The sequence below is a fragment of the Mugil cephalus genome, chromosome 20 (assembly GCF_022458985.1).
Source record: "Mugil cephalus isolate CIBA_MC_2020 chromosome 20, CIBA_Mcephalus_1.1, whole genome shotgun sequence".
Lineage (NCBI taxonomy): Eukaryota > Metazoa > Chordata > Actinopteri > Mugiliformes > Mugilidae > Mugil > Mugil cephalus.
The window spans coordinates 2,764,905-2,790,590 of record NC_061789.1 but is presented as its reverse complement, the minus strand read 5'-3'; the positions used below and the strand labels follow the sequence as shown (position 1 = coordinate 2,790,590).

General features: G+C 44.4%; 1 protein-coding gene across 5 annotated transcripts in view; it reads right to left on the bottom strand.

The window, feature by feature from the left end:
- Positions 1 to 2,169: 2,169 nt before the first annotated feature.
- cacna1ia (calcium voltage-gated channel subunit alpha1 Ia) overlaps positions 2,170 to 25,686 on the bottom strand; it is a 189,413-nt gene continuing 165,896 nt past the window's right edge. For 2 of the 5 annotated variants that reach the window (XM_047571583.1, XM_047571584.1), the window contains exons 32-37: positions 23,540 to 23,992; positions 16,650 to 16,799; positions 10,338 to 10,475; positions 7,112 to 7,322; positions 6,863 to 7,002; positions 2,170 to 6,725 (exon numbers count right to left, since the gene is read on the bottom strand). In XM_047571583.1, the coding sequence (XP_047427539.1) occupies positions 5,994 to 6,725; positions 6,863 to 7,002; positions 7,112 to 7,322; positions 10,338 to 10,475; positions 16,650 to 16,799; positions 23,540 to 23,992 (1,824 nt within the window). In that variant the 3' untranslated portion in view covers positions 2,170 to 5,993. The remainder of the gene's footprint in view (positions 6,726 to 6,862; positions 7,003 to 7,111; positions 7,323 to 10,337; positions 10,476 to 16,649; positions 16,800 to 23,539; positions 23,993 to 25,686) is intronic. The other 3 variants (XM_047571585.1, XM_047571587.1, XM_047571588.1) reach the window with 3 other exon arrangements.

Genomic DNA, 25,686 nt, shown 5'->3' with positions numbered 1-25,686 from the left:
TTGTAGTTCTCTGGCTATGGGAAAGAAACCAACAATTAAAGCCCAAATATTTAAGATGTGGTATTCACCAAGTCCAAAGATAAGGTGGAGGTGAATGGTAAGTTAATATAAAAGTTAAGTAATTCAGTAATTACCAGTTTTGGGTAATTTTAGATCTAGATTTCCTAGGGTACGAAGGTAGCAGCCAACTGAATTTTAACATACCAACAGTCCAGTCTTGTAGTAGGACTTGGAACCAGAAGATTACACAGTGGAACATCTGTTCTGTCCTCGTTCCAACATAAAGAGCAGGGTTCAAGTGGTGCTGCTTGGAGAATGGTTGAAGCTCTTTGGAAGTGACATTAGTGAAGCTCAGTGGGTGGAGGGGAGATCTGTCAGTCGAACATGGACCCATGCCGTCTCTGCTGTGGTTTCCTCTTGATGTCCCTTTCCCAGCCACCGGCATTCTGCAGCACAAAGGCCTAGAGGCTCGGCCTCCTGCTGTATGATTCGCTGACTCTATTCATCCTTTTGATCCATTATCAATCTTCCATGTACTGTATCATGTTTCAGGCTCCATTCAGTTTCTGCATTATCCCCCATGACCTGAGGGATCTGATTGCAAGCGGCCAGCCTTAAGTACCGCGGGGAGATATCACAGCTTATTTTTTGAACAAGCTGTGAAGTCTTTCTGTTTAATTTAAGAAACAAAACTCATACCCTTAAAATACAACGTAATTCCACTGCTGAGCTGTTTGAAGTAGTAAATCTCTGGTGATTAAGCTAAATAAAGATCATCAGCATCAATAATTAATCACCTTAAATAATGACAGAATCGCACACAGAATATTTTAAAAGGCTCTCATTACTAAGAAGCAAACATCACTTTCCGTGCTTTTTCCTTTTCAGGTGATCATTTAGAAGAAAATGTTTGTTTCACATTGCCTTTTTTTTTCTGAATAAATGAGGCAAAACGCTGTTTTTAATGTGACCCATTACAAATTGCGTGTTCACATTGCTAAAGTAATGAGGTCTGATGTGTTCCAGACCACATCCACATGTGCTCCGAAACTGGATCAGCCAAATGCATCTTCAGAGCATCCTGGGTGTGTTCACACCTGTATTTTAACATGGCAATCAGGCTGCTAGCGACGTAATTTAATGTGGTGTCTGGATGCACTGATGAATTTATCTGCTTCTCTTTCTTTCTGCCACCTCCTTCTTTTTTCTGCCTTTAACTGTTGGCTCAAGCAGATGGGCCCCACCATAGACTGTATAAACGTGGACAATGTCTTGCTACCTCCATTGTCTAAATGCTATTTTCCCGGGGATACGGACAGCGCAGTACAGTCTTAGAGTGGAGCCATGTGGAGGCGTGATATCAATGACCTGACCACACTTCCTCCAGACTCACTTTAATTAATACTACACTCTGCTCAATCTCCACCAGTTACAAGTTTTAAATGTTGGGTTATACACTGTACTTTTATTTATTTATTTGTTTTTACAAATCTCTGTTTAAAACTTATCCAAAAAATTGACACTTGAACAAGCATCAACATTATATTAACTACTTAAAATGAGATGTGTGTTTTAGTGTTTCAATTGGCACAAGTCCCGCCCACTAACATGGAGGGGGTGGAGCTTATGATCTATACTGCAGCCAGACACCAGGGGGAGCTCTACTAGCTTTAGCTTCACTTTTGAGGAGTATCTTGAGAGACTTTTGGATTGTTATCGATGCTTCATGCTAAAAATTTACTTGAATTTAATTATTTTTCTAAACTGTAGCAGTGTTAAGAAACTATAATATAACCGTTTAGGAGTCTGTGTATGAAGAAAAAAAAGGATGACGCGGCTCCACTTCCTCCGAATGGCCAAACTGACGTCAGTATCCCACGGATAAGGGCGGCGCCATCTTGTTTAGAGTTAAGAGCCAGAGTCTGATCAGTATTGTCTAAGAATGGAGCCATGTTATCGATGACCATCCTTGATGAAAAGCTTACGACCTTTCCTGCAGCCAACCACCAGGGGGGGCTCCACATGCTTTGCCTTAACTTTTGAGCAGTCATGGCGTCCACTTTTTTTTACACTCTCCTCTACCTCATAACACAGTAGTTTGACATAGTGAAAGTGGCTGCAATACCTGGAGACAGTTTTACAGAAACAGCGACCCCATCTGGAGAAACATCTTTTCTGCAAACCAGTTTTATTATTTACTTCTCGAAAGACCTCGCAGATATCCACTCACGTTAGCATGCACGGGCGCACTGAAGGCCTCGGAGACATGTGCACAAACCCGAACCTTCAAACCTCCACCCTGCAGTGGCATTTGAAGGACAGGGGCCTGGAAGGAGGACTGGTTTTGAGTGGTGAGGTGAGGCGGAGGGTCTGGCTTGCTAGCTGGCTGAGGGTGTGAGGTAAACAACACCTCTGAGTTCAGCGTGCATGACTAATGTGCTCCCTCTTGGCAAAGCCGCTGATGACAAGCTGTCTGAAGAAGTCTGAGGCGTCTTACTACCTCTATCTCCTGCACTGTCTGGTAATTTTGCTCCATCGGTGTCAGGTCTGCACACTTCCTGATTATCCTGACTCTCCCCTCTCCCCTCGCTGTCATGTCAAATACTTATAAAACCACCAGATATAAAGATGTAGCGCATTTTAATATTACATCAGATGTAATATTTGATATCGTCACATGTTGGAAGAAAAAGCATTTTTTTCATTTTGTTCCTCTGTGACTGACTTTTAGTGGTTTCATTAGCAGCAGTCAAAAACACTGGGGCATTCCCTTTCAACTTTGTACAATTTTATGAAATGCATACTAACGATATATTCAGGGTCACTGGCAGCAATGCACACATGCAGATCAAAATACAAAGATATGTACAAACGTGAATTGTACACTCGTAAGGTGTGTTCAGGCCGAAGACAAAGCAAAACATTTTTCGGACTGCGTACAAAGCAGAATCGGAAAAGGTTGGAAAAAAAGTGTGCTTCTGCCGTTGATCAAGGAGGAAAAAGATACAGTAAACACATACGGTACGAAGGCACACTCTGCTCACACGCACGTTGTTTGCATTTTTTAGCATCTCGAGCGAATTTGTGCGAACAAAAAAAATAAAAACAAACGTTTGCTTTGTGTTCAGTCTGAGCACAACTTTACAGCTATCTTTAAAAATGTTCTCTAGTGGTTTTTACCCCCCGACCTGAGTTCAACAACCTCATTTGTTCACTTGGTTCCAATTAGAGCCCGTCCCCCCTTGTTCCGCGGACCGGCCCGCGGAGAGGGCGGCCGTCTGGTGGGTCGTTAGTTCAGACAAGCAGAAGCAAAAAACAGAGAGTGGTGAATACGGCTGTATTCTGAGGAGATAAAAATCACATTGACATCGTTTACACAGGGCACACACGTAGAACATTTATTGCTGTGTAATCAGGCTTTAACCTTTGATGCCATATTCACTGACACAAGGATTTGTCTCAGAAAGATAGGAGGATATATCTTTGAAGCTAAAACAGCCCTTGGTTGCTTCGCGTTTTTTTTTTTTTTTTTTTTTTCCGTCTTCGACCTTTAACCTCAGGAATCCTCGCTGACGAACAGGACACTTCAGGAAAAGGCAATCACTTCACCTGAAGTCATAAACGCACACACACACACAAACACACACGCTCACGCACACACACACACACACGAGTCTCTCATAGTCATCAAAGTGATTTTGCATGATAAAAAAAAAAAAAAAGTCAAACCCTCGGATTTTCTCACATCGCCTCGTCCTTTTTGAGAAAGTTAAAAAGCAAGGCAATGATCGAAACACTCGGGATGCAACAGTCTACCTCTAGAAATCAGGCTTAAACATGAGCGTCTCCGTTTTTTTTTCTCGGATGGAGCGAAATAGGTTTGCATTTAAAAGATGCAAAATTGTGTTCGCCCGATACAGTCTTTTGATTCAAAACTATAATGTGCGGAAGGAAGGAAGGAAGGAAGGAAGGAAGGAAGGAAGGAAGGGTTTGCTACAACATACTGTGTGTGTGTGAAGAGATGATGTGGGGGAAGAAAGGATGAGTGCATCAGGGTTTCAAGAATAAGCATACTGTATTGCAATCCCATGCTTAAGGAACACTAACGTGTCCGATATGTTGTGGTGTAACTCCCAAATTAAAGCTTTCATAAAGAGATGGTTCAAGCTGTTCGTTTTCTTTTTCATTTTTTCTTTTTTTTAGCATAGGAGGCTAAAAGCAAACGAAGCCCCCCACCCCCCTGCCCGCCCCCCCATGTGCAGGAATGTCCGTGAGTCTTGACGGGTCCCTGTGTGGTGAGTGAATATGGCTGTTCCCATCTCTGGTTGTCCACTGAGACGCCAACATCTGAAAAAGGAAAAGGAAAAAAAAAAAAAAAACAACCCTCGAGGAATCAGCGTTCCCAGAGAGAAATGTGCTGGAGGGAACAATCACTTCAGCGCACAGAGTTTGAAATTTTTTGCTTCGTTGTTTTATACACTTGTCCACAGCTTAAAAAATGTTATAAAACTGGAAGCCACTGGCAGACAAAAAAAGTCCTAGACAACAAGTCGAAGACACTGCATGGGTCAAATTAAATCGGGACAAACTAGCGGCAACACTTGCACGTGCCTATTCTCTTTTCTACAAAAATAGTGGAATATAAATCACATGGTTATCACCCGACATTGACATCTCGATACACTTCTGTATATAGATTTTAAAAAAAGCAATCCCATCATGCATCCAAAGGTCCCTTTGTCCCGTCATCTTGAATCCTTAACCACGGTGGGTGAGAGGAAGTGGTGTCAAAAGGAGGAGTGTGCTTGAAGTTTCTTTTCTTTATTTTATTTTATTTTTTTCAAAGTAGCCGTGAACCTTGTTTGGGGAGCACACAAAGCTGCCTCCATGCAACATCCTTCTGATTGGATTTTGTAAAAGCTCCATCCAACCGTGCTCTCTTCTAATACTCATTTAGTGAGTGAGAGATTCTGGAGATAGAAAGAAAAACAACCAATTTCACGTATCGCTCCTCGTACAGTTATACCTTCTTTTAATTTTCCGTCACCTTTGAAAAAAAAAAAAAAACGGCACAAAGCCTCAACTCAGTCAATACCCAGCTCGTGTTTTTAAGAACGCAGAGGTATGGTGCAGCGATGAGAATGATTTAATTCATGCCTTGGACACCCGAGGCAGTGCCTTCTCACACTCAAACACACACATTCCTTCACCGCCCCCTCCCCGTATCTCGCATGCGACTCTGATCTCAGCAGAAGGTCCGGTGCCGGAGCGAGTAGGACCTGTTGTTTCCGTCTGCCAGAACAGATGGACATTAGATCCGCTCTCTGCCTTTCCAGCCAAACGAACAACCGCCCTTCTCCTTTCACGGCCTCCTTCCTTCCTGCCTCGATGGGCTATTCCACCGCCGTCACAAAGCCTCCGCCCGCTTACTTTTGCTGCACTGCCTCCAAGACGTGAACAAAACAAAAACGGTCTCTGTTGGCATGGGTAGCTATTTCAGATTTGGGTGCTTCTATTTTTGCATTTTCAACATCTGTGAACCTGAGCCGTCACAGAGGAAAGGAAACTACAGTAGAGCAACATCCCCGACTCCTTGTTGTGTCTTTGCGTTTAAGCTCTTTTTTGTATCTGCTCCTGTTGACTCCCTGATATGAACGGACCCCCCCTCGTGGCTCTCCAGTCTGATCAGAACTTTCCAAGGCCTCCTCCGGAGGGTGCAAGGGCCGGTCTCCAGCCCTTGGGCCTCAACTCTGCAGGCCACCTCCTAACCAGGACCACTCCTCTGTGGGTAGTAGCACAAAATAGGACACGGGCTTGTCACAAATGAACAGAAGGGGGATTTGTGGGGGCAAGATGAGGGTTTGGTTTTTGGAACACAAGACATCGTGTGTCATCAAACCTCCCTCTCACTGATGAAGCAGAGAGAGTGAGAGGAACAGCAATGGGTTTAGATCCAAGGGATGCAGAGACAAAGAAAGAGTGAACAGTAGGTTTCATCTGTTTTTCCGACAAGGCCCTACTGCTGTTTGGCTTGAGCTCTTCCCTTTCAACCCTTGCTCCCTGTCCCCCATTTGCCCTCGTCCCTCTCCTCGTCTCGTATCAACCAGTACCCCCGTCCAGGGGTTGGCTAAGAAACCCTGTGGGTCCATGAGCTCCAGGCCCAGAATCTCCCTGCGCCCTTCCCTGCCCCGGGAAGACAACAGCATCCCACCTTGGTCCAGGCTTCCCGTGCTGTTGCACTTCTTCACCGCCCCTCCCGGATACACCAGGGAGCTGGGGGACAGCAGCGACGTCAGGGACAAGCTGCTCAGCGCCTCCGACAAGTGTTCACTGTTGCCCGCTTGGCTGGAGCCGCAGCCGCCGATGGACGACCCGATGCCGATCCCCAGGTCCTCGTCCGAAGGGTCGATGGAGTCGTCCCGGGTGTAGCCCGGACTGGTGCTGCCTCGCCCGCTGCTCTGGCTCCGCTGGTGACCCCTGGTGGCCAGGAGGGTTAAAGCTGAGGACGGCGTGGGCCTCGGTCTGAGGGTTTGCACCGGGGAAGAAATGGCGGTGTCGTGTGCGGGCAGCGGGAGGGGGCACGTGACCGGTAAGGTGGCCGACGGCAATGGCAACTCCAAGTTCTGTGGCGGAGAGACACTGAAGCTGAGTCCTTCTTCCAGGGTGGTCTGAAGGCTGCCCTCTGAGCTGCCTGTGGCAAGGGATGAGTCACTGTGGGAAGGGTACTGTTGAGGGAAGCGAGTAGAAAGTCTTTTAAATTCAGAGTTGCACTTGAAACAGCTTTCTGCTACGTCTCAGTACAACAGCAGCATCAACTCTCATCTGACGTATTTTAATGAGTTTGACCCCCTCCTTCACTTACCTGTGTGCAGAGCATCTTTCTGTGGGCTCTAGGGGAGCGGAATGAGGCCCAGGAGGCCGGCGAGGTCAGCCTTAGGCCCCTTGCCAAGCGCAGGCTCCTGCTACGGGGAGGTACGGGAATGGCTGCCGCTGCATATTTATCTGAAGCAACAGGAGTTTTGCAGGTTATAAAAGCAGACAGGGACAAAGACTTGCTGCTGGATGTTGTGACCGAACGACCAGTGCATGTGTCTTCTGTGGATTCACTCACCGGGGCTGCAGCCGGGCGAGCACATGTGCGTCTGGTGTATTTGCATTTCCATCTCCTGTAGCTGGGTCTCCATCTCGATGCCAACGCTGAGGGCCCTGCACGGTTGGCCCGACCCCTGCACCTGGCTCTGCACCACGGTCTGGTGACTTCCTTCGTGGCTACCGCTAACGCCGGCCTCCTCCGAGCTGTGGGAGTCACTATGGCATCGTCCCTGGAACAGAAACGACGACCAGACTTTTAGGATAAACACCTAGATTAGATTAATAAAGTATTGCTGAACACTTACATAATTAAAATGGCATCAACAAAGCTTAAATAAACTCTCATTTCGTGTTTGAAGGGGCAATTAAAGTTTACATATTTCATCACACATCTTTGCATGTGACCGCTCGTGCTCGATAGGAAGCCTGATAGAGAATAAGAGCAGCTCTTCAGGCACTGTGCAGATATTAAACACGGGCTCAGATTCACATCATCCCTCTGGCTTCTCATTATAACTCTAGTCAAAGGTTGAGAACTGATTACGAGTACTTATTGTCATGTTAATTTTATATGTAGCAACATGAAAGCCTGGTTATAAATTTGGGTGTGAGACAGCGACAGCAGCAGCAGCAGCAGCTCGAAGGGGGGAGGCGGGAGGCGGGAGGCGGATTAGTTCAGATTTAAGCCTGTTCATGTGTGAGTATGTATGTTTTTGTGCTTTCATGAATGTATTGCACCTGTGAGTCATTCAGTTCAAGCCTCTGATTTTTTTTTTTTTTCCTCTATTGAAGCAGCGATCCACCCACGCCTTCACTTACCTCAAACAGCCTTTGCAAACACATTTGTTTTTCCATCATTTCAGACAACATTACTTTGACTTTCATTTATTTTTGGGGGGGGACTAACCTAATCTTATATGTGTCTACCCAACGCACTTAACTCTTAGGTTAAATCTTAAAATTTAATGACATATGTTTTTTTTTTCTACCTACCAACAAAAAAATGAAAATCCCTCATCTTAGATTCTTTCTCACCTTCTGTCTGTCTCTGTCCATTACCCCCCCTCCTCCTCTAATGAGGACTGGTTCATGGCCATGCTTGCTGACTGCGGGCTTATCTGGCTATACAGAACCAAGGAGCATTAGCCCATTACGGAGGAGGATACCCAGGAAGGATGGCCGATAGGGGAGGGCGATAGCGTGGCTAGAGGGAGCTGACGAGCAGGTGTGCAATTACCGCAGGGTGGGGGGGGGGGCAGAGAAGGGAGAAGCGTGAAAGATAAGAGAGTGGGTTCAAGAGAAAGAGGCAGGACAGCCACCCAGAAATGCGGCTAGGGAGACGAGGTGGTGGAAAGATTTATTCATGAGGCGGACTATGGTGGTGGATGGGGACTCTGGTTTCTTCAAAGACAAGATAGTCGCCCTGATGTATGGATGTGTGGAGAGGAGGAGATAATATAAGTCTTTGGAACTCATGGTTTATGTCCTGTAGCATCGGCATGGAAATGATTTCAGAGTTTAAGAGTACTCCTACCACCACTGCTGCTGCTTATCATGCTAATAATAAAATCATCAGTGAGTCTCTTCGATTGCTTGTACTCAGCAAATGGCTTGTAGCATTTCAAGTAGCAGCAATTCTAGAAATTCCCATTGATTTTCGTGCTGCAGTCTGTTCTGCATCATTTTGTTTCTCAAGCGGGTTTATTTTTTTGGTTACGCTGGCATGAAACTGTATTTAATGAGCAGCTTTCATCCAACCCTCTGTTTTTGCTGTTACTTAGCTTTTCGCTATCACTGGGATGTTCATAATTTTATTAGGAGGGGTAATGGACAAAGAACAGACCATTATCATCAGGAATTAATGGACGACGAAGAGTCCGTTAATGCACCAGTTTTTTAAATAAACTGAAACCTGATGCCGTGGATGGTTTGTTACACAGAACCATATGAACACAACGTCCCCAGAGACTGTTTGGAAAAGGGCAGTGGTTTCAAAGGGCAGGTTCCCTTCTGGTTGTCAAGTGTTGTAGTCGGTGTCAAGACACAAATGTCTTTTTGATTCAGTTGGAACTGTGCCATAGATTACAAGGAGGATGTGAAAGATAACTCCACAGTATACGACACCAGCACCACCTTCGTCTAAGGCCGCACACGTATTTTCATACCAACCGTGACCTCTTACATATTTCAGTACATATATATGAAATACATATGTGTATTCAGGAACACCAATCAGATTAACATTATTACCACCTTCCTAATATTGTGTAGGTCTCCTTGGTGCCTCTAAAATGACTTGTTGGAGAATGTACATGGGTCTTCTGAGGGTAGAATGCTGTTAGTGGGGTCTATGGGTTAAGGGGAGGGGCCTCTGTGGATCATCACCACTTAGTTCACATGCATGCGAAAAAACACAAATTATTGCCTTAATCAGACTTTAACTTTAAATTCTCCTTATCCAATTAAGACACCCAGATAATGCGATTGGAAAACGATTTACTCCAGCATGTATACACCTTAATCAGACTTTAACTGGACAACTTGTGTGCGCACGGTCCACAACCGCTGTGCTGACGTATGACCCCGAAAAAAAACAGAAGAAGGTAAACTCTTTTTCATTATATGACGTTATAGGCCACCTAGTGTGGAGGAGGACATGTTCCCCTCAGTTATTCCATTTTCTGCAGTGCATGTAAACTGGGACAAGTACTGCATTCAGAAAGTCGAATTTCGAGGATAGCTCGATCAGTTTGGGATCCAGTGAATCTGGAGGCCAGGTCAACTCCTTGTGCTGTTTTTGGTTTTTGAGTTTTTCCTAAAAGGTTGTTTGTCTCTCTATCCACAGTTTGGAAATCCAGTGAACTGTCAGTGAACTGTCAGAAGTCAATTTTTGCCAAGCTGCATACTCACAAATCTCAAGAGAATCCAGCTGCTCTGTAAAGTAAGAAAATCCAGGCATGTGTACGACCTTTCTGAAAGACGTGATTTCTGGAGCAAACCTGCACATCTCAAACATTTGCTGCAAAATTTCCAATGCACTTAAGAGTGATTGTTGCTCAGCAGGTAGAGCAGGTTGTCCATGAACCAGAGGGTTAGTGGTTTTAATCCCTTTTACACTGACATGTCAAAGTGTCCTTGAACATTACACTGACTTGCTTCCAGCGCTCGACGAGACCATGTATTTTATCTTGTTTATTTTGTAACATCCTCATCTCTCCTTTCCACCTCACTCTGCTCACACCTACCTTGGCCTCTTGCGGCAGCAGCTGATAGGCAGCATGTTCATCCAGGCTGAGGTCGTCGGGCAGAGCAGGGGAGGATGACTTGTCTGAGAGTTGCTCCGATTTTAGCGACGCCTGCTCGATCTCTGCCATCCTGATCTGCTGCGAACAATTCACTCAAGTTATTAATGTCTTTAAAACACGGGGATCACCAACAGTATTTTGAATTACTTATTAGAGGATAAGCAAGAAGTACTTTAGTCTAGGGTTTGGAGCAACCGGGACCTCTTACACTTTTGTTTACATAGTCACGGATTTCACATAAGTCTGCGTCTCCAGTGATTTCTTCGTTCTCATATACAGTGACGCTTAAAAGTATTTGCACCCTCGGAATTTTTGACGTTTGTACTTAAAGATGAATCAAATCTAGTCCTGAAAATAGAGATTACAAGTTAATATTAAGGCCAAATTAGGGTGCATATGTTTAGAAGTGTTTCCATCAATGTGATGAGTGTATGATGGAAACGGAGAAAGGAGTTTTCTGAGGAGCTCAGAGAAGGAGGTGTTGTTGCTCATCAGGTTTGAAAATGTTCCAAAACCATCTTTAAAAAGTTTGGAAGCCACAAATAATCCACAGTCAGACAGATAGAGAACAAATGGAGGAGATTTAAGACGACTGGTCCCCTCCACAGGAGTGAGATCGTTCCAGAGAAGGTCTGCGAGGTCCCAGAGGAACTCAGGGGGAACATCTAAGCAGCTAAAGTGCAAATAATTTTGAGCGGCACTGTATGTCAACATGAGCTGCACAGACAAGAGAGATAAAACCTCCACCGAGCCGCGATACGCGTCGCCAGATGCTGACAATTCATAAGCGGCCATGGTGGCCGTGGCACCTGTCTGCAAAGAGAGATTTCAAGAGCGTTACTTCGTCATCATCAACTGAACAAACGTGGCATAAAAAAAAAAAAAGCGGTGGAGGAGGAGGAGGAGGAGGCTGGATGGGAAGCGAGAGGCAGATTTCCAAGCGGCGTCTGCCCCTGTATCTGCATGTGAATGTGAGAAAGCCAGAGGGGGAGAGAGGGAGGGAGGGAGTGGCACCAGAACCGCACAATTCTACACCAACAGCCGACTGTACGCACATCAAAATGTTGTCGAGTGCTTGTCAAACTCCCACACAATGCGCAGCGATCCTTACCTAACATAAAATGGGACAACTGTGCCACTCTCCTTCTTATTTGTTCCAGGCTCGGCTCCAGCTAGGTGGGTTTCATTAGGGCCGCAGGTATCTCAGCTCACGCTGCCGTTCAATTGGTTTTAAATTACCGCTGCACAGCTCCAGCTTCTCTGCTGACACTCCTCCCTTTTTTTTTTTTTTTTTTTTTTTTGCACAGTGTCAAAACCCGACAGTGAGCTGGCGTGGAATATCAGGGTTCTGGGATGTGCTCTTTAAAGAGGCGAAGCAATAAGTAGCCATAGAAAGAAAAGGGGGGAATTAAAAGGGGTGCTTAAAAGGGACAAGTGAAATCCAATGAAGGGAGGCGGGGAAGGCGATATAGTAACACGTGCCGGTAGGCGAGAGACAAAGAGGTTCGTAGAGGAAGATTGGTGGCTGATATGAGGCGGTAAATTACTGTCGCCCAAGCCCGCGAGGGGTGAGAGGAAGAGAGATGGGATGAGGCAAGGCAAGGAAGCAATGCAGAAGCACAACAACTCATTAATTTAGAGGAACACTTCTCCACGTCTCCACACATCGGCTCACTTGTGCTACTAGGTGACAGCGTCGTGCGGTAGCTGCGACTTCTCTGGGGGTTGGGCCGCAAATAGCTCCGCAAAAAGGTCCCCGCGAGTCGTCAGCCGGCACATTTATTGACAGGTAACGGCAAAACCACAGCCTTTCTCCTCCTGTGTTCTCGGCTGTGCCTCCGGGAGGAAAAGCACAACGGGTACAGGAAGGTACCGCTTCACCACCACCACCACCACCACCACCACCACCGCTTCCAGAAATACCGGAGGCTTCACTAACAGGAGAGCGGGCTCCAGAAAAGCGCCCGGCTGAAAGACTCTCCTGCAGCCTGGGGAGCGGTGGAGCGCGGCGCTGTTGTGAGGAGAAAATAAAATATGCATAGGTAATATCTCACGCCAGCACCACATTCGTCATGCTAGCCGGATCGCGCTGAGTGAAGGTCGTATCGTATGTGCTGGGATCATTTTCTGCACATGCACGACCTGGCACACCTCCCGGCGCTTTTATTCTGCCCGTCAGCAAATCCCACACATCAGCGGTTTGACTGATTTACTTTAATGACCGAGTTAAAGTTTCATCAAATCAATCGTCGTTGGCTCTTCATGTCAAATGTGCAAACATTCTGTCGTCCCTTAAAGCTGTTTAAGTGTTTGTGTGTGTCTGGCTGCTGGGGTGGGGGGGTGCCTTGTCTGGTCTGGCCTGGTCTGGTCTGGCCTGGTCTGGTCTGGGTGGGTTTCACATATCTAAGTAACATCCACAGCTCTAAAGTTTCCTTGCAAAAAAAACTGAACTGCCACAAGATGATCAATGTTATTCACTACTCGGTGGTCATAATGTTGTGGCTGATTTTCTGATCTTCTCCTAGCCATTATTCCCTTGTCCCTTGGCTGTCCTCTTCAGGACCAGCCTCTGTCTTCTGTCTTCTGCTCTCTTGTCTCTGTCTACCACCATCGTCTGAGATTCGGTTCTATGACCCGGTCGACAAACTATCACTTTGAATGTTCATGTTTCCTCACTGAACTCTCTGTTGTTCCAAGTATCGATCAAAAACAAACAAATGAATAAATTAAACGGAGTTTCTTCAAGATGTTTCCTCACTCATAGAAGTACGTGGTCGCTAACAGACCTGGGCCCAGACCGGTGAGACAGGCTTAACTTTCTGGACTAGGCTCATCGTCAGCCCCCATGCTACCTCTTCCATCTGCACTTATTTTATACATTGCTTTTCTTAGTATCATGCACTTTATGCAGTGTTTGCACTTTTACTTCGTACTTTAATGTATCAATTCTTTTTTATTACTTTAATTGTGTTTCGATGATGTCATCAGATCCTTGATAATGCCTGCTGGATATCAATAAATCATGACTGAACTTTCCTGTTAAATACTTTATTTTTTTTTTTTTAGAACTAGAGACTTGGATGAAACACCTTCGATAAACCCCAGAGGTCCAGTGGCCGTTGTCTCAGCTTGTTTTTGGGATCTCCTTACTCCTTACATGCTCACGTGTCAGCTTCGCTCTGTAACTGCTCCTGCTCGGCGACGTGAGGCGGCTGTTTTGACTTGTCTCCGTGTTCGTGTGGGAGTTGGAGCTAATAAATGTTGAACAGTTACATTTGCACAGAAAAATACGGAAGCCCTAAGCGGACATTTTTTTCCATTTTCCTGTCAAGTTCATTTCCTCTGTTTCCTCAAGTTCATTTATCTCGTTATCTCGGGAAAAGTTCTGTTTTCTTGAGATCTCGCTACATTTAATCGAGACTTCCTTCATGCTGACTGATGGATGCTCTTAACACTGTAATGTAGTAAAATAATAGCCTAGTGTAACAGCTCGACTGTGAGGTGAGACAGTAACGAGTAAGTTTCTGGAGATCTGAAGAAAGCAAAGCTTTGTTTCCCTGAGATAAATAACTTGAGATAATCAGAAAACAGTGGAATTTAACTCATAATAATGTGTGAATTCATGGCCGCTTTGGGCTTCCGTAGAAAAGAGAAGACAAATGTTCTGTGCTGGTCCAGCCGTTAAGGGACCCCTCACAGTGGCTGTGTGTCTGCATTACAATGACGTGTCGTTTCTAGGGAGGTTCACGTCGGGATCCAGTGAAGAAGCACAATGAAGTTATTAGAACTTAACTTTGGGAACAAGACCACGTCTATTTCCTGAGTTCACACATTCCAATTTCCACCTTTTATTCCTTAAACACAGGTGGAGAAGGAGCCAAGCTTCATTCCTCCTTCACGTACTATCCTCCAATAACCTCCCTTACACCAATTAAGCCGTGGTCTGTGTTAGTTTCTCTCTAGTTTAAGTGGATTATCAAAACCAGCATCGGGTATTAGGGTATTACAGCGCTCCAACGCTCTGACTGCAAACAGAAAAGAAGCTCTTGGGAGTTGTGTGGATCTTGGGAGAGCTAGCAGCTCTCATGAGGAGTCTCTGCTCAAACATCTTCACTGCTCCATTAAACGGTTCCCTGTGGTCAGTCTCAAGCTGTGGCTCATCCCAAATGCCGACTGGGCGGTTACTTGATGAATATCTCCACTGTCACACAAAAACAGACACACACACACACGCACACACACCAGCCGTGCAGCGCTGTCCCCTTAAACACAATAACACTGCACGTTAACTCATCAGATGGAAAAATGGCACAAAAACACACACACACTGGCTTTTCCCAGTCACACCTAATCTGCAACTTTGATTTATTTTTTTTCAAAGGAAAGTACCGATAAGATGATAGAATAAATCAGAGGTAGACGGAGGGAGAGTCGGAGGAGGGCAGGGACAAATGGAGAGAGGAAGCATATAAAACGAGGGGAGGGCGAGATTGATGGCTTGACAGTATCTGCAGACAGGCAGAAAGCACGGCTGACAGGTGTGGAGGTGTGTGGAGCCCAGTTATTGCTTCTTCTGAGCTGACCCGCTGCACTTTGTCACCGTGATGGACAACACGGACACAGGACTCATGTTTGTGAGTGTTTTTATGCAGGAGCTCCTGTTTACAAGACACCCTAAAAACGTGGGCACGAGTGGAAGGACACTGTCGGTGCGTGCATGCATACGGGACGGCTGCATGTGTGGACAGTACAGTGTGCATGCGCCGGGGCCTCATTAATCCACATTTATGCACACATGGGAAGTGGCTTTTTGTTTCTTTCTGATAATTAAGGGGCCGCGGTTTCCTGTCGCCCTGCAGTGTGACGGCGCACACAGGACGTGACACCCTTTATAAAGCACTTTCCATTCAGACGGCTTTGTGTGATGAATGAGGCCGCTGCATATCCATGGAACTACGTGCACTTGTCGCTGTTGTGTGTGTCCCTACATGCATGCAGTCAGGTTAGTGTGTGTTCGGAGTTTTGCAGAATTGCAACAAGAGTGTCGACACTTTAAACTGCTGAGACAGTATGTTTGCATGTAGTTATACGTACTCTTATACTCTACGTGTGTTTATGCAGATATTTAGGAGGTAGGTGATTAAGTTTCTACCTTCCCAGTGTTTGAGGCTCACAGGAAGATGGATTTATTTTAAACAGCATTAAGTGCCAGTTTCACAAAGCGTCTCAGAGCAAAGAAAATAAGACAAAATTTATATAAAATAAAAATAAGAGTATTTCAAAACTATTAATTATTGTTTTTAAATTAAAAATTAAAACGTTGCAGCATTTAACATGGGCAAAAAAGGGGGAAAAAAATGCAAAAAATATAAATCTTAACATTAATTTAACAAGAAATTGAAGGTGCAGCTTCTCATCCCCAGTTCTTAGATTCTTTGTAGACGTTTAAACGGTTTAATGGCGCTTTCACATCAACATTAAAACATTAGTACACGCTCTCAACACTAAGTTCGTGCAGACAGTTGTATTATTGGTCATAACTTTGCAGGAAAGTTGGATTTGAGGAAAGTGAAGCTTTAGCAGCGAATATGAGTGAATACTGGCATTTTCCAAACTGCTTGGTTGTATAATTGTAACGTGGTCGTATCCGCCTGTGGAAAACTGAAAGCGCCTCTTTAACCAGACTAAGCTCGGTTCATTGGTTCTCCAATGGAGTACAAAGGATTGGTGTGAAGGCGCCCTGATGCTCTTTAGTTAACCAAACCTTCTGCTCTCTCTGACTCACTGAGTGCAGCTGTCAACCCAGAGAACCACAGCAGCAGACTGCAAATCTACCTGCGACTCTCTCGAAGGGAAAGTGTAACGTATGGCCAGAAAATGACTTGATTTGCTGCTGGTCTTATTTATTTATTTATTTATTTTTTTAAATAGCGCTGCTAATGGGGTCATAAAAGTGTCAAACTCTTGACAAATTGTCAACGCCAGACGCCTCACTCTGAGGTGGGAGTATTTTTAACCCCGGTGAATTATTCAGCGTGATAAATTGAAGTGATTCTTAGACGTCTGATTGATATGTGGGACTCTGGACCCGGTCCTGCCTCAGCCTCAGTGAGCAGCTCCCGCCGTGAGTCAATGTTTAACCAAATAAATGAATCCGTGCATGTTTCCTCTTTGTAAATGTGAGCCTCAAGGATGGTTCCCGCGTGAGAGTGTGTGTGTTGCGTGCGTATCCGTGTGTGTTGAGGGTGGTACCTCTTGCGGGTGGCCCTTGCAGTCTTTGCAGACGGGCGGAGGAGAGGAGTAGTGGTGGAAGACCGAACCGGAGAGGTTGTCGATCATCAGCATCTCCCCCTCCAACGTATCCTTGATGAGGAGAGATACGCTGTCCAACCACTGGCTCTCCTGGAACACATACACACAAACGCACGCACACACACGCACGGACACGTACACACGGGACGCAGGCCGGCAGACCAGAGTGCACGCAGGGGGCGCAAACATGTGCACATGCGAAACATGCGAGGACAGAGAACACGCAGGGAAATGCATACACCATCGTAAGGGTTATTCAAGAGCCCGTGAACACACACGTACGTACACTTTAGTTCCTTATATGCTCTCACACACACACACACACACACACACACACACACACACATTATGTTCATATGCACCCACACGCACACAAGTACATTTCACATAACGTCCTCATTTCTGTTGTCTCTAGCTTTTAGCGTAGCCCACACCAGTTCCTGGAACTTCCAGTTATAGGAACAATATTTATTTATTTATTTAAACTGTCATTGATTATCTGCGTTTCTGCAGTTTAAATTTCATGCAAATTAGTCTGCACCCAAAGTATCTGGAACTTTTAGTCCCAGGAACTTCCTTCAGATCATTGTTATATACACACACACGAGTACATTTCACACCACAACCCCATTTCTATTTGTCTCTGGCTCTGAGTACAACCACCTAAGTGAAACTAAAACTTCTACAGTCACATTCCTGCACAAGTTCCTGGAACTTCTAGTCCAAGGAACTTTCTTCTTCTTCTTTTGTTTTAAAGGTTCCATAATATCGTTAGTTGTTTGCATTTCTATAGTTTAAATATTATGCAGATTAGACTGCAGCCAAAGAACTTTTAGTCCCAGGAACTTCCTACAGATCGCTGGTTGCCACCTTTCCTACGCTGTTGTCACCACATTGTAACGAGTACATTTCTCAATAAATATCCCTGCACAAAAATTAAGAAAGCGTGTTTTGGTTGTGTGTTATCCTCCTCTAAAAAAAAGAGACTTTTTCACATAATAATCTCATCTCATCTTATCTGTTCTCTCGTTAGCTCTGAGCATAACCAGCTCATGAATGATCCACAGTAACTTGACATATTTGAAACCAAAACATCTTCAGCCTTCTCACACAAGTTCCTTCACATCACTGGTTGTCTGCATTTCTAATATTTGCATTCAACTATTCTCACTCCCGTCCAGTAGGTGGCAGTAATGCAGGTATTATGGAATATAATGTAAATAAAATACTCTGAGTCATCTGATCTGTTCCTGTTTCTAGTTGTGAATCTATGAATTCACAACTAATGTGAATCTATCTAAAATGTTGTGGATTCAAACAGTAACTTCTGTGGAACTTTTAGTCCTGGTACTTCTTTAAAGATGTTAAAGGTTCCTTGTCTATGTTGGCTACATTGTAATGATTACTCATATTATTCCATATGTGCACAACTACACAACAAACTGCTCTGCTCCAGTCCAACAGGTGGCGGTAATGAACTAGAAGGTTCCTTGAGATTTATCTGACGGCCTATGTTTTCTCTACGTTCTAACCATTATTAATCCATCAGGAAAAACAATTCTGGTTCAAATCTACAGCTGATACATCTGTCATCTACTGTATTTAAATATATAATTAAAACTTAAGAATGACTATACAACAACCCCACAACACTCCAGTCCAGTAGGTGGCGATAATGCATGAAGAATAATGAAAATACTCTGAAAGTCTTTGCATCTAATCTGATCCGTTTCTCTCTCTAGATTAACTTGACATATTGGAAAACAATGACCAATAGTCTCGGCTACACTGAAAATACCAGGAACTTTTAGTCCCAGGAGACATTTTTATTCCTTCAGATCATTGATTGCCTTATCTTCATATGTAAACACACGACATATGTCTTTTAATTTCTAAGAAAGCATCTCTGAACAAAAATGCTCCTTGATGATATAGCTCCAAACCCTCATTAGCAAGTAACACATAATCTGAGCATCAAAGCCTTAAGAAGTGAGAGAGGTGCAATTACAGTTGATATATCACCTCAATTAGGCTGTTCAATACCTCGTTGAAACAATTTAAGATTTGAGCATTTGCTTTGTGCTTCGGGTGTTGTTAGGTCTAAAGCAATTTAGATGGAATCACTCAAGGCTTTTTTATTTATATTTTTATTTTCCGCGCAGCTTAAACGATCCCTTGCTTGCTCGGATCTCGTCTGCCAGATCGACTTTACCAGAAACCCTTCTTGCAGAGTTGAAAATCTAAAAAGATTCCTGCGTTTTCTTGGCAGGGCTCTGTATTTCACAATGAAGTGGATGCATCGCGCCTGCAGCACAGCCAGAATAACTCCATTACATCAGCAGATACATCCCGATAGACAGATAATAAGGTCACTCGTCTTCAATCCCCCCCACGCATGCCCATTTTCAGAACACATTTCTACAACGCTGCGTGCAGGACTATACTTAGACGCGTTATGCAAAGACCCATTTCTGACTCATGTGGTTATATTACGATCACTCCTATTTTGAAAACGAGGGGGTTCAGTCAGAATGCATGGTTACTGTACTCCCAGCGTTGCACCTCTCCGGTTTATGAAACAGCGTTGCAGTGCTGCTGTTTGGCTCCGGGACCGGCGGCCGTCTCCAGCTCAATACATACATGTATTAAAAAACTCCTCCGTCTCACGCTCACAGACGGACCCAAGATAGTCTGTTCTGCGGAGGTGGAGAGCTTAATATAAAAATAATGTTTGATTGACTGCGGTGGCCTATGTGCTAGCCTCCATTAATAACTGTATTAGTGGACAACAATAGGGCTCGTCTGCAGGGAATGGAAGCACAGAGGAAGAGAGCTGAAATTAATTACTGTCTCCATCTGACTGTCACTGGCTCAGCTATTATCTCTCTTATTCGACTCTCCCTCCCTGACTTCTTACAGCGTCTCCTTTAGGCTCCCTGCAACACATTACCGGTGTTTCACCACCGCAGTCAAAAAGAGAGAGACGCTTCCACTGCGCGGAAAATGGCAAATTAAAGAACGCATGAGCTGCGGTTCGAATGTTTCTCGCACTCATCACATTTCACCTGATGTTTCGCTCTCGAGCTTTGAGGATTAACACACTGTGACTGTATAAACTCGACACATCTGAAGTAATAATTACACAGTCGACTTTTAGCACCAGGAACCATTTTAGGGAACTCCGGTCCCATCACTGTTCGCCTATGTTTCCATCATGTTCACCATGATCTAGGATTCCAACTCAGTTTTAAGATTAACCAATATTTCTACAGCCATAATCCCACACAAGTTCCTGGAACTTGTAGTCCTAGGAACTTTTATTTAAGGTACTAAAAGGTTCCAAATTCCAAAACCACCTGCCCCTACTCCTGTCCAGTTCCCACCTAAAATATCTTGAACTGTTGGTCCTTCTCTAGGTTCCCAACTGGAACATTTCTGCCGCCATATTCCCACACAAGTTCCTGGAACTGGTAGACCTAGGAACTTTTATTTAAGGAACTAAAAGAAAAAGAAACAGCAGCTATACAACTTCCTGCCTCTATTCCAGTCCAATTCCCACCTAAATTATGTAGCCTCTTGGTCCCAAGAACTTTGTTTTTCTGAAACACAGTTTAAAGATTGTACAAATTATTCTGTAAGGAAAAAAGAAGATGCAACTGCGCTCGTCTAAAGACGGACAAAGATTATGGAAATGAAAAAGCAACGTCTGCTTTTCTTCTGCCGATTTTTGCACACAGCTATAAAACTACCTGCTCTAACAGTGGAACAACGATCCTAATGGAGTCATTTGGTTTCAGTCCTAGGAACTTGTCTCAAGGAACTCACATATCACCACTCTAGCTTTATGACATAGCTATGCAATAATAAGAAATTTGAAATCCAGAACTTTCAGTCCCAAGAACCCAACATTACTACAGCTTTACACCCACATAGAGCATCTGCAACTTTTGGCCCCAGGAACTTTTTTCACGGAACGTACAGGTTCTTTAAATTGCTTTTCACGGTGGTTTAAAAACATTCGACAAACCAATCCATTTGACAAATGCAGCTTAATGTTGTGTGCAACTCCACAACAAGTAGCTCCACTCCAGGCTAGTACAGAGTGCAGGAGATTATACAAGAAGGGCATCAGTGCAGGAGACGATGCTGTGGTGCTGTTACGTCATTTACACAAGAAATGTGAAGTGCTGCAAGTCCCTGCAAGTTCCTGTACTTTTGAAACACACACTAGCCCCCTGAGTGGGAACTTTCTGCGGGTACAACAGTGCTAATATTTTCCCTGGGACTTGATTTAAACCCCACTCCGGACACTGCAGTGGAAACACACTGAGTGCCTCCTACTCAGTAGTTCCTGTTGAAAGTTCCTGGAAACACTTCATTTCTAAATATAGAGAAGCAAGGACAATTATTTTTATTCACTGGCAAAGCTCATCCACTTACAAAAATGTGTGTTGTCACAATGTTTGGGACTACATATTCCTTCACAACTGGCACGCGCTCAAACCCGGGAACCGAATAAATCTGCCACATCTCTCACTGCGTCACTTGTAAGACAGAGAACCAGAGAGAGAGAGGAGCCGAGAGTGAACGAGGGGGAGGATGCTGCCAATGTTTTCTCCCTGGTCCGCATTAACTTCCCTCGTCAGCCAACACTGAACTAAAAATGGCTGCGCGTCGCCAAGTTTAGCTCCACAAAGGTGAAACTCTTCACAGGAGCCGGTGAGTCATCTTCATGTGTGTTTCTCTCAGACTATCATTAGAGATTTCATAATGTGTGTCCCCGCTGAGCAGGAACGGGAGACGCTCTCACACACACAGACACACAAACAGAGACGGAGGCGTAGGCAGAAAAATTACGATCTCCAAGATGGAACCCGTGCAACCTGAAGTCTGCAGACGCACGCACGCACGTCTCGCGTGACTATCGAAAGGTTAATAAAGCTTAAATGAAAAAGCTTAACAGTTCGAAATGTCTCACACCTCCTCGCTGTCAAAACCGGTCGCCATGACGACGGGGAAGGAAGACAAGAAACACATGACCTAGCTTTTCATCTGCACCGCATCACTTTATATTTCTAGTTTTGGACAACTCCCGCCTAATGATTAAAACTTTTAATGGATTCAGTACCTTTTTATATTTTTTTTATTTTAGAGCCTCTTTATCTCTTCCCTTCATCCGTCTCTTTACATACCATGTTTAACCTTCCTGCCCTCCTTTCCTCCACACGAAAAAGAAAGAAGTATTTAGCCAGCGCGTCTGTCAGTAAACGCCCCGGAGAAGAAATAAAGGACCGGTTCTCCACCATCTCCGAGCATCAGCGCCGATTCAGAAAGACGCTCTACAGAAATTACTGATGTATTGTTTACCTCTTTTGTGTTCTCTTCCAGCTCGTGCATCAAATATGTAATTTTCTCTGCGTGAACTAGTGCACTGATACTGTGTAGAGAGAAGCAAACTGACAGGCAGACAAGACAGAGAGAAAACGTACAAGTAAGGATGTCTCATTTAAGGTTTCTGACCCAGAGACCGAGTCCTTTACTCTCCACTATCTGCTGATATTACGTCCAAGTAAAGTTGGAGTTTCTCCGTTGGGAACTGATTACGCTCCTGCAGAGATCTGCTGAGGGGCGGGGCTTCATGTGGTGATGGGCAGAAGAGTAACAATAGATATATATATTATTTTTCTGTACTGAGTGAAATACGCTTCATAATGAAATGCGGCTGGTGTGTTACCAGACTTGTATTCTTACACCGAACCCTACTGAACACTGATGGAGTCACTTAAGCGCTCGGTTACATCATCGATTGGGGGTTTTGAAACGAGAATCACGGCAACTTGTGAAGCAACTGACTGACATGACACTGGATTGAGGGAACGACATAAAAGTTGAAGCCAGCTCGACTTTTACGTCTTGTCCCGGCACTCGACGACAGCTGGTGTGAATAGGACTGGACGATATATTGGTTCATAGCAAATACAGGTATTCTTTTCCATTATAATATGAATTTTTAATACACCGGCATGTATTGTGTTGAAGACGCAGAACAAGACGACTTGTGCCAAAAAAAGAGAAGCTTTTTTTTTTTTTTTTAAAGGGTGACCAGGCGTCCTTGATTTCTGGGGAGAGTCCCTATTTTGGATGACCTCTCCCCCGACTAAAGATGTCCCCGAAAATGTCCCCAATTTTAGCTTGTTATGAATGAGAAAAAAAATGTTGCGCGCATAATACAATTATTATGGTAGCCGGTGGCGCCGCTATTGACATTATAGACATAGCAGTTTAAAGATGAATAAATATGTCAAAATAAATGAAACTGTAACTGTCCCTGTTTCTTCATTTCATCTTGATAACATGTAATTCTTTTTAATTCTTTGTTCTTTGTTTTTTTCTTAACTCTATGCATGAAATAAAAAAATAAAAAATCCTGTGATGCCGTCAGAATTTTGAAAAATACCGTGATATAAATGTTTGGTCGTACCGTCCAGTCCTACGTGTGGACATAGCATGTGGCTATAATAGACATGTTTAAATATTTTGGCCCAAATCATCTTGAACTTCTAATTTTTAACTAACTGCTGCAACCTTTTGATCATTCTCACTGTACTTGTTTACATGTAACTCCACGACTTTAAAGCGTTGGTTTTAAATAACTGCTGAACTCTTTCATAAACTTTGACCGGCATGATCGCGTGGATCGTCTTGAGACATCCCTACTTGCAGACACAAACTCACCCTCACACACAAATGCCAAACACACAAAATATGTCTTTCACACCATCTCCAAACAACCACAAGAATACTTTCTCCTCACACTCAGACAGACTCACTTGTGCTGGCGAGTACAGGCTCTGGTTGGAGTCGTGGGCGTTGTACGTCCGATGCGCCTCCTGCTGCATCCTCCTCCCTCCTTCACCCCTCTCTCCCCGGGCGCCTCCTCCGTCCTTGATCCCCGCTGCGCCTCCGAGTCCCGATCCGGCTGCGGCGGCGGCAGCCAGCCCTTTGTCCGGCACCCCACTTCCAAAACTGGGGGCGCCCATGCAACAGAGGGTGCCCTGGGCCATCTCCAGCTCAATTTCTGCATCCATCTCCGCCTCCTCTTGGGCCTCCTTGTTGGAGTCGTCCAGGTGCTTCATCAGCACGGCCACCACCACGTTGATGAGCACAAACTGGGCGGTGAGCACAAAGGAGACAAAGTACATGGGCGAGATAAACTGAAGGCTCGGATTGCAGGCGTAGTCCACGTCTGTGCCGTGATCTGGCGGGCACTCCCGCAATGTGTCCTGGTGGGGCAGAAGAAAGGGGAAGAGGTCAGGAACAATCACATTTTCTTTTGTAGATGAACTTACAAAAAAAAAAAAGGATATTACAGAACAGATTATAATGATAGAATGATCTTGCTCAGGTTTATACATGAGACCTTACTAGCATGTACCACTAGCGTGTAGCATGTATCACTCAACACAAACCAATAGACTCTCTCTATAAAAAAACTTAAAGACTTGGGTCAAAAAACCCTTCTCGTTTGAACTTCTACAAAAGTGTCAGAATAAAGATATATGTTACTGTGTCAAAATTCATCTGGAACAAAGTAGAAAATATCAATGTTTGTTCTCCCCTGAAAAAACAATATTTAGAGTAAAAACCACCCCCGATATGTTGGATCAAAGCCCAATTTAAAGGGAAATGAAAGCCATGCCCAAATTTACCACAGCAACCACCAATGAGCGAAGTAAACCCAAAGATTGCATACTGTCAGCGACCCTACACTCCAACCTAGAAGAAGTTCATGATTCATTTCAAACTGACGCAGAGTCAAAGGAGAAGCCATTAGCAACGGTTTTTAGGAGCTGGAATATAACTTTTAGTCACAAAACAGCAAAGGTAAGACATACTTTTTAAGATTTTGCGAATGTTATTTTCGCGACTCTTTGGCTTCTAGCTCTCTGAGTTTTTGTCGCACAGTGAAGAGACAGACATCGTTGTTATCAGCAGCATCTCTGCTTTCATGTGGCACATTTATGTGGCTATCTTGAAGTGGTGAGGCGAGTAGAAGCACTAAATGAGACGTTTGCCGTATTAGTGTTTTCGTCACATTCCCATACAATTGCTCGGGGGTTTATTTGTATTCTGTGGCAATGCCTGAGACTTTTAGATGAGTTTCTCTCCCTCACTCAGCCTCCAGTATGGGGAGGGTGCTCAGGTCAAATGCTTCCATAGCTTTAAGACTTTTAGAGTTGCTTGCTTTGTGTAGAAATGTAGCCACGGTCTTGCTCCAATGCCACTGAAAGAATTCTTCAGAAAAGGGACTTCCCTCCACAATAAGGGAATGTCCTACATACTCTTCTTTTAAAGGAAACTTCCATCAATGGCTTAAAACTAACCAACCTAATCTAGCCAAAAGTGTGACCACTGGCCAGACTTGTGCTTACTTGGTTTATCTATTGTGTTGTATTGCTGTTGTGTCGTTTGTATCTTGATCATGAACTGTGATCTGTACTTAATTAACTTTGTATTGTCTTGACTGTGTAGTGCACTGTCATTTGTATTTTATTTATTAATTAGGCAGCTCTGTTCATCAATGTGCACTGTCTCTACTCAAATAAATGTATGTTATCCATGCAAAACAACAGGAGCTACTATTATTATTATTCTCCTGTAAAATTATTCCACTCTGGTTAACATGTGCTCAGCGGAGTTCAGTTGGAGCAGAACCAAAGTGACAAGTGTTTTTCTGGAGAAGGCGCAGGCTGTGACCGCACGTAACCAACCGTCCTAGCCCTCTGAGCTGAAGCTGGTCTTTTCTACATAATTTGGATTGACATTTACATTCAGCGTTCCTTCACTCCCAAAGCCTCCATTTTCTAAAACATGCCGCTCACCGTTCCCCCGCTGCGTTTTCATTTTTATTTTCCCTTCCAGAGTCGGGAATTGTTAGCGGTCAGGTCCTTTTAACCCCTCTCCCCTTCCTCTCATC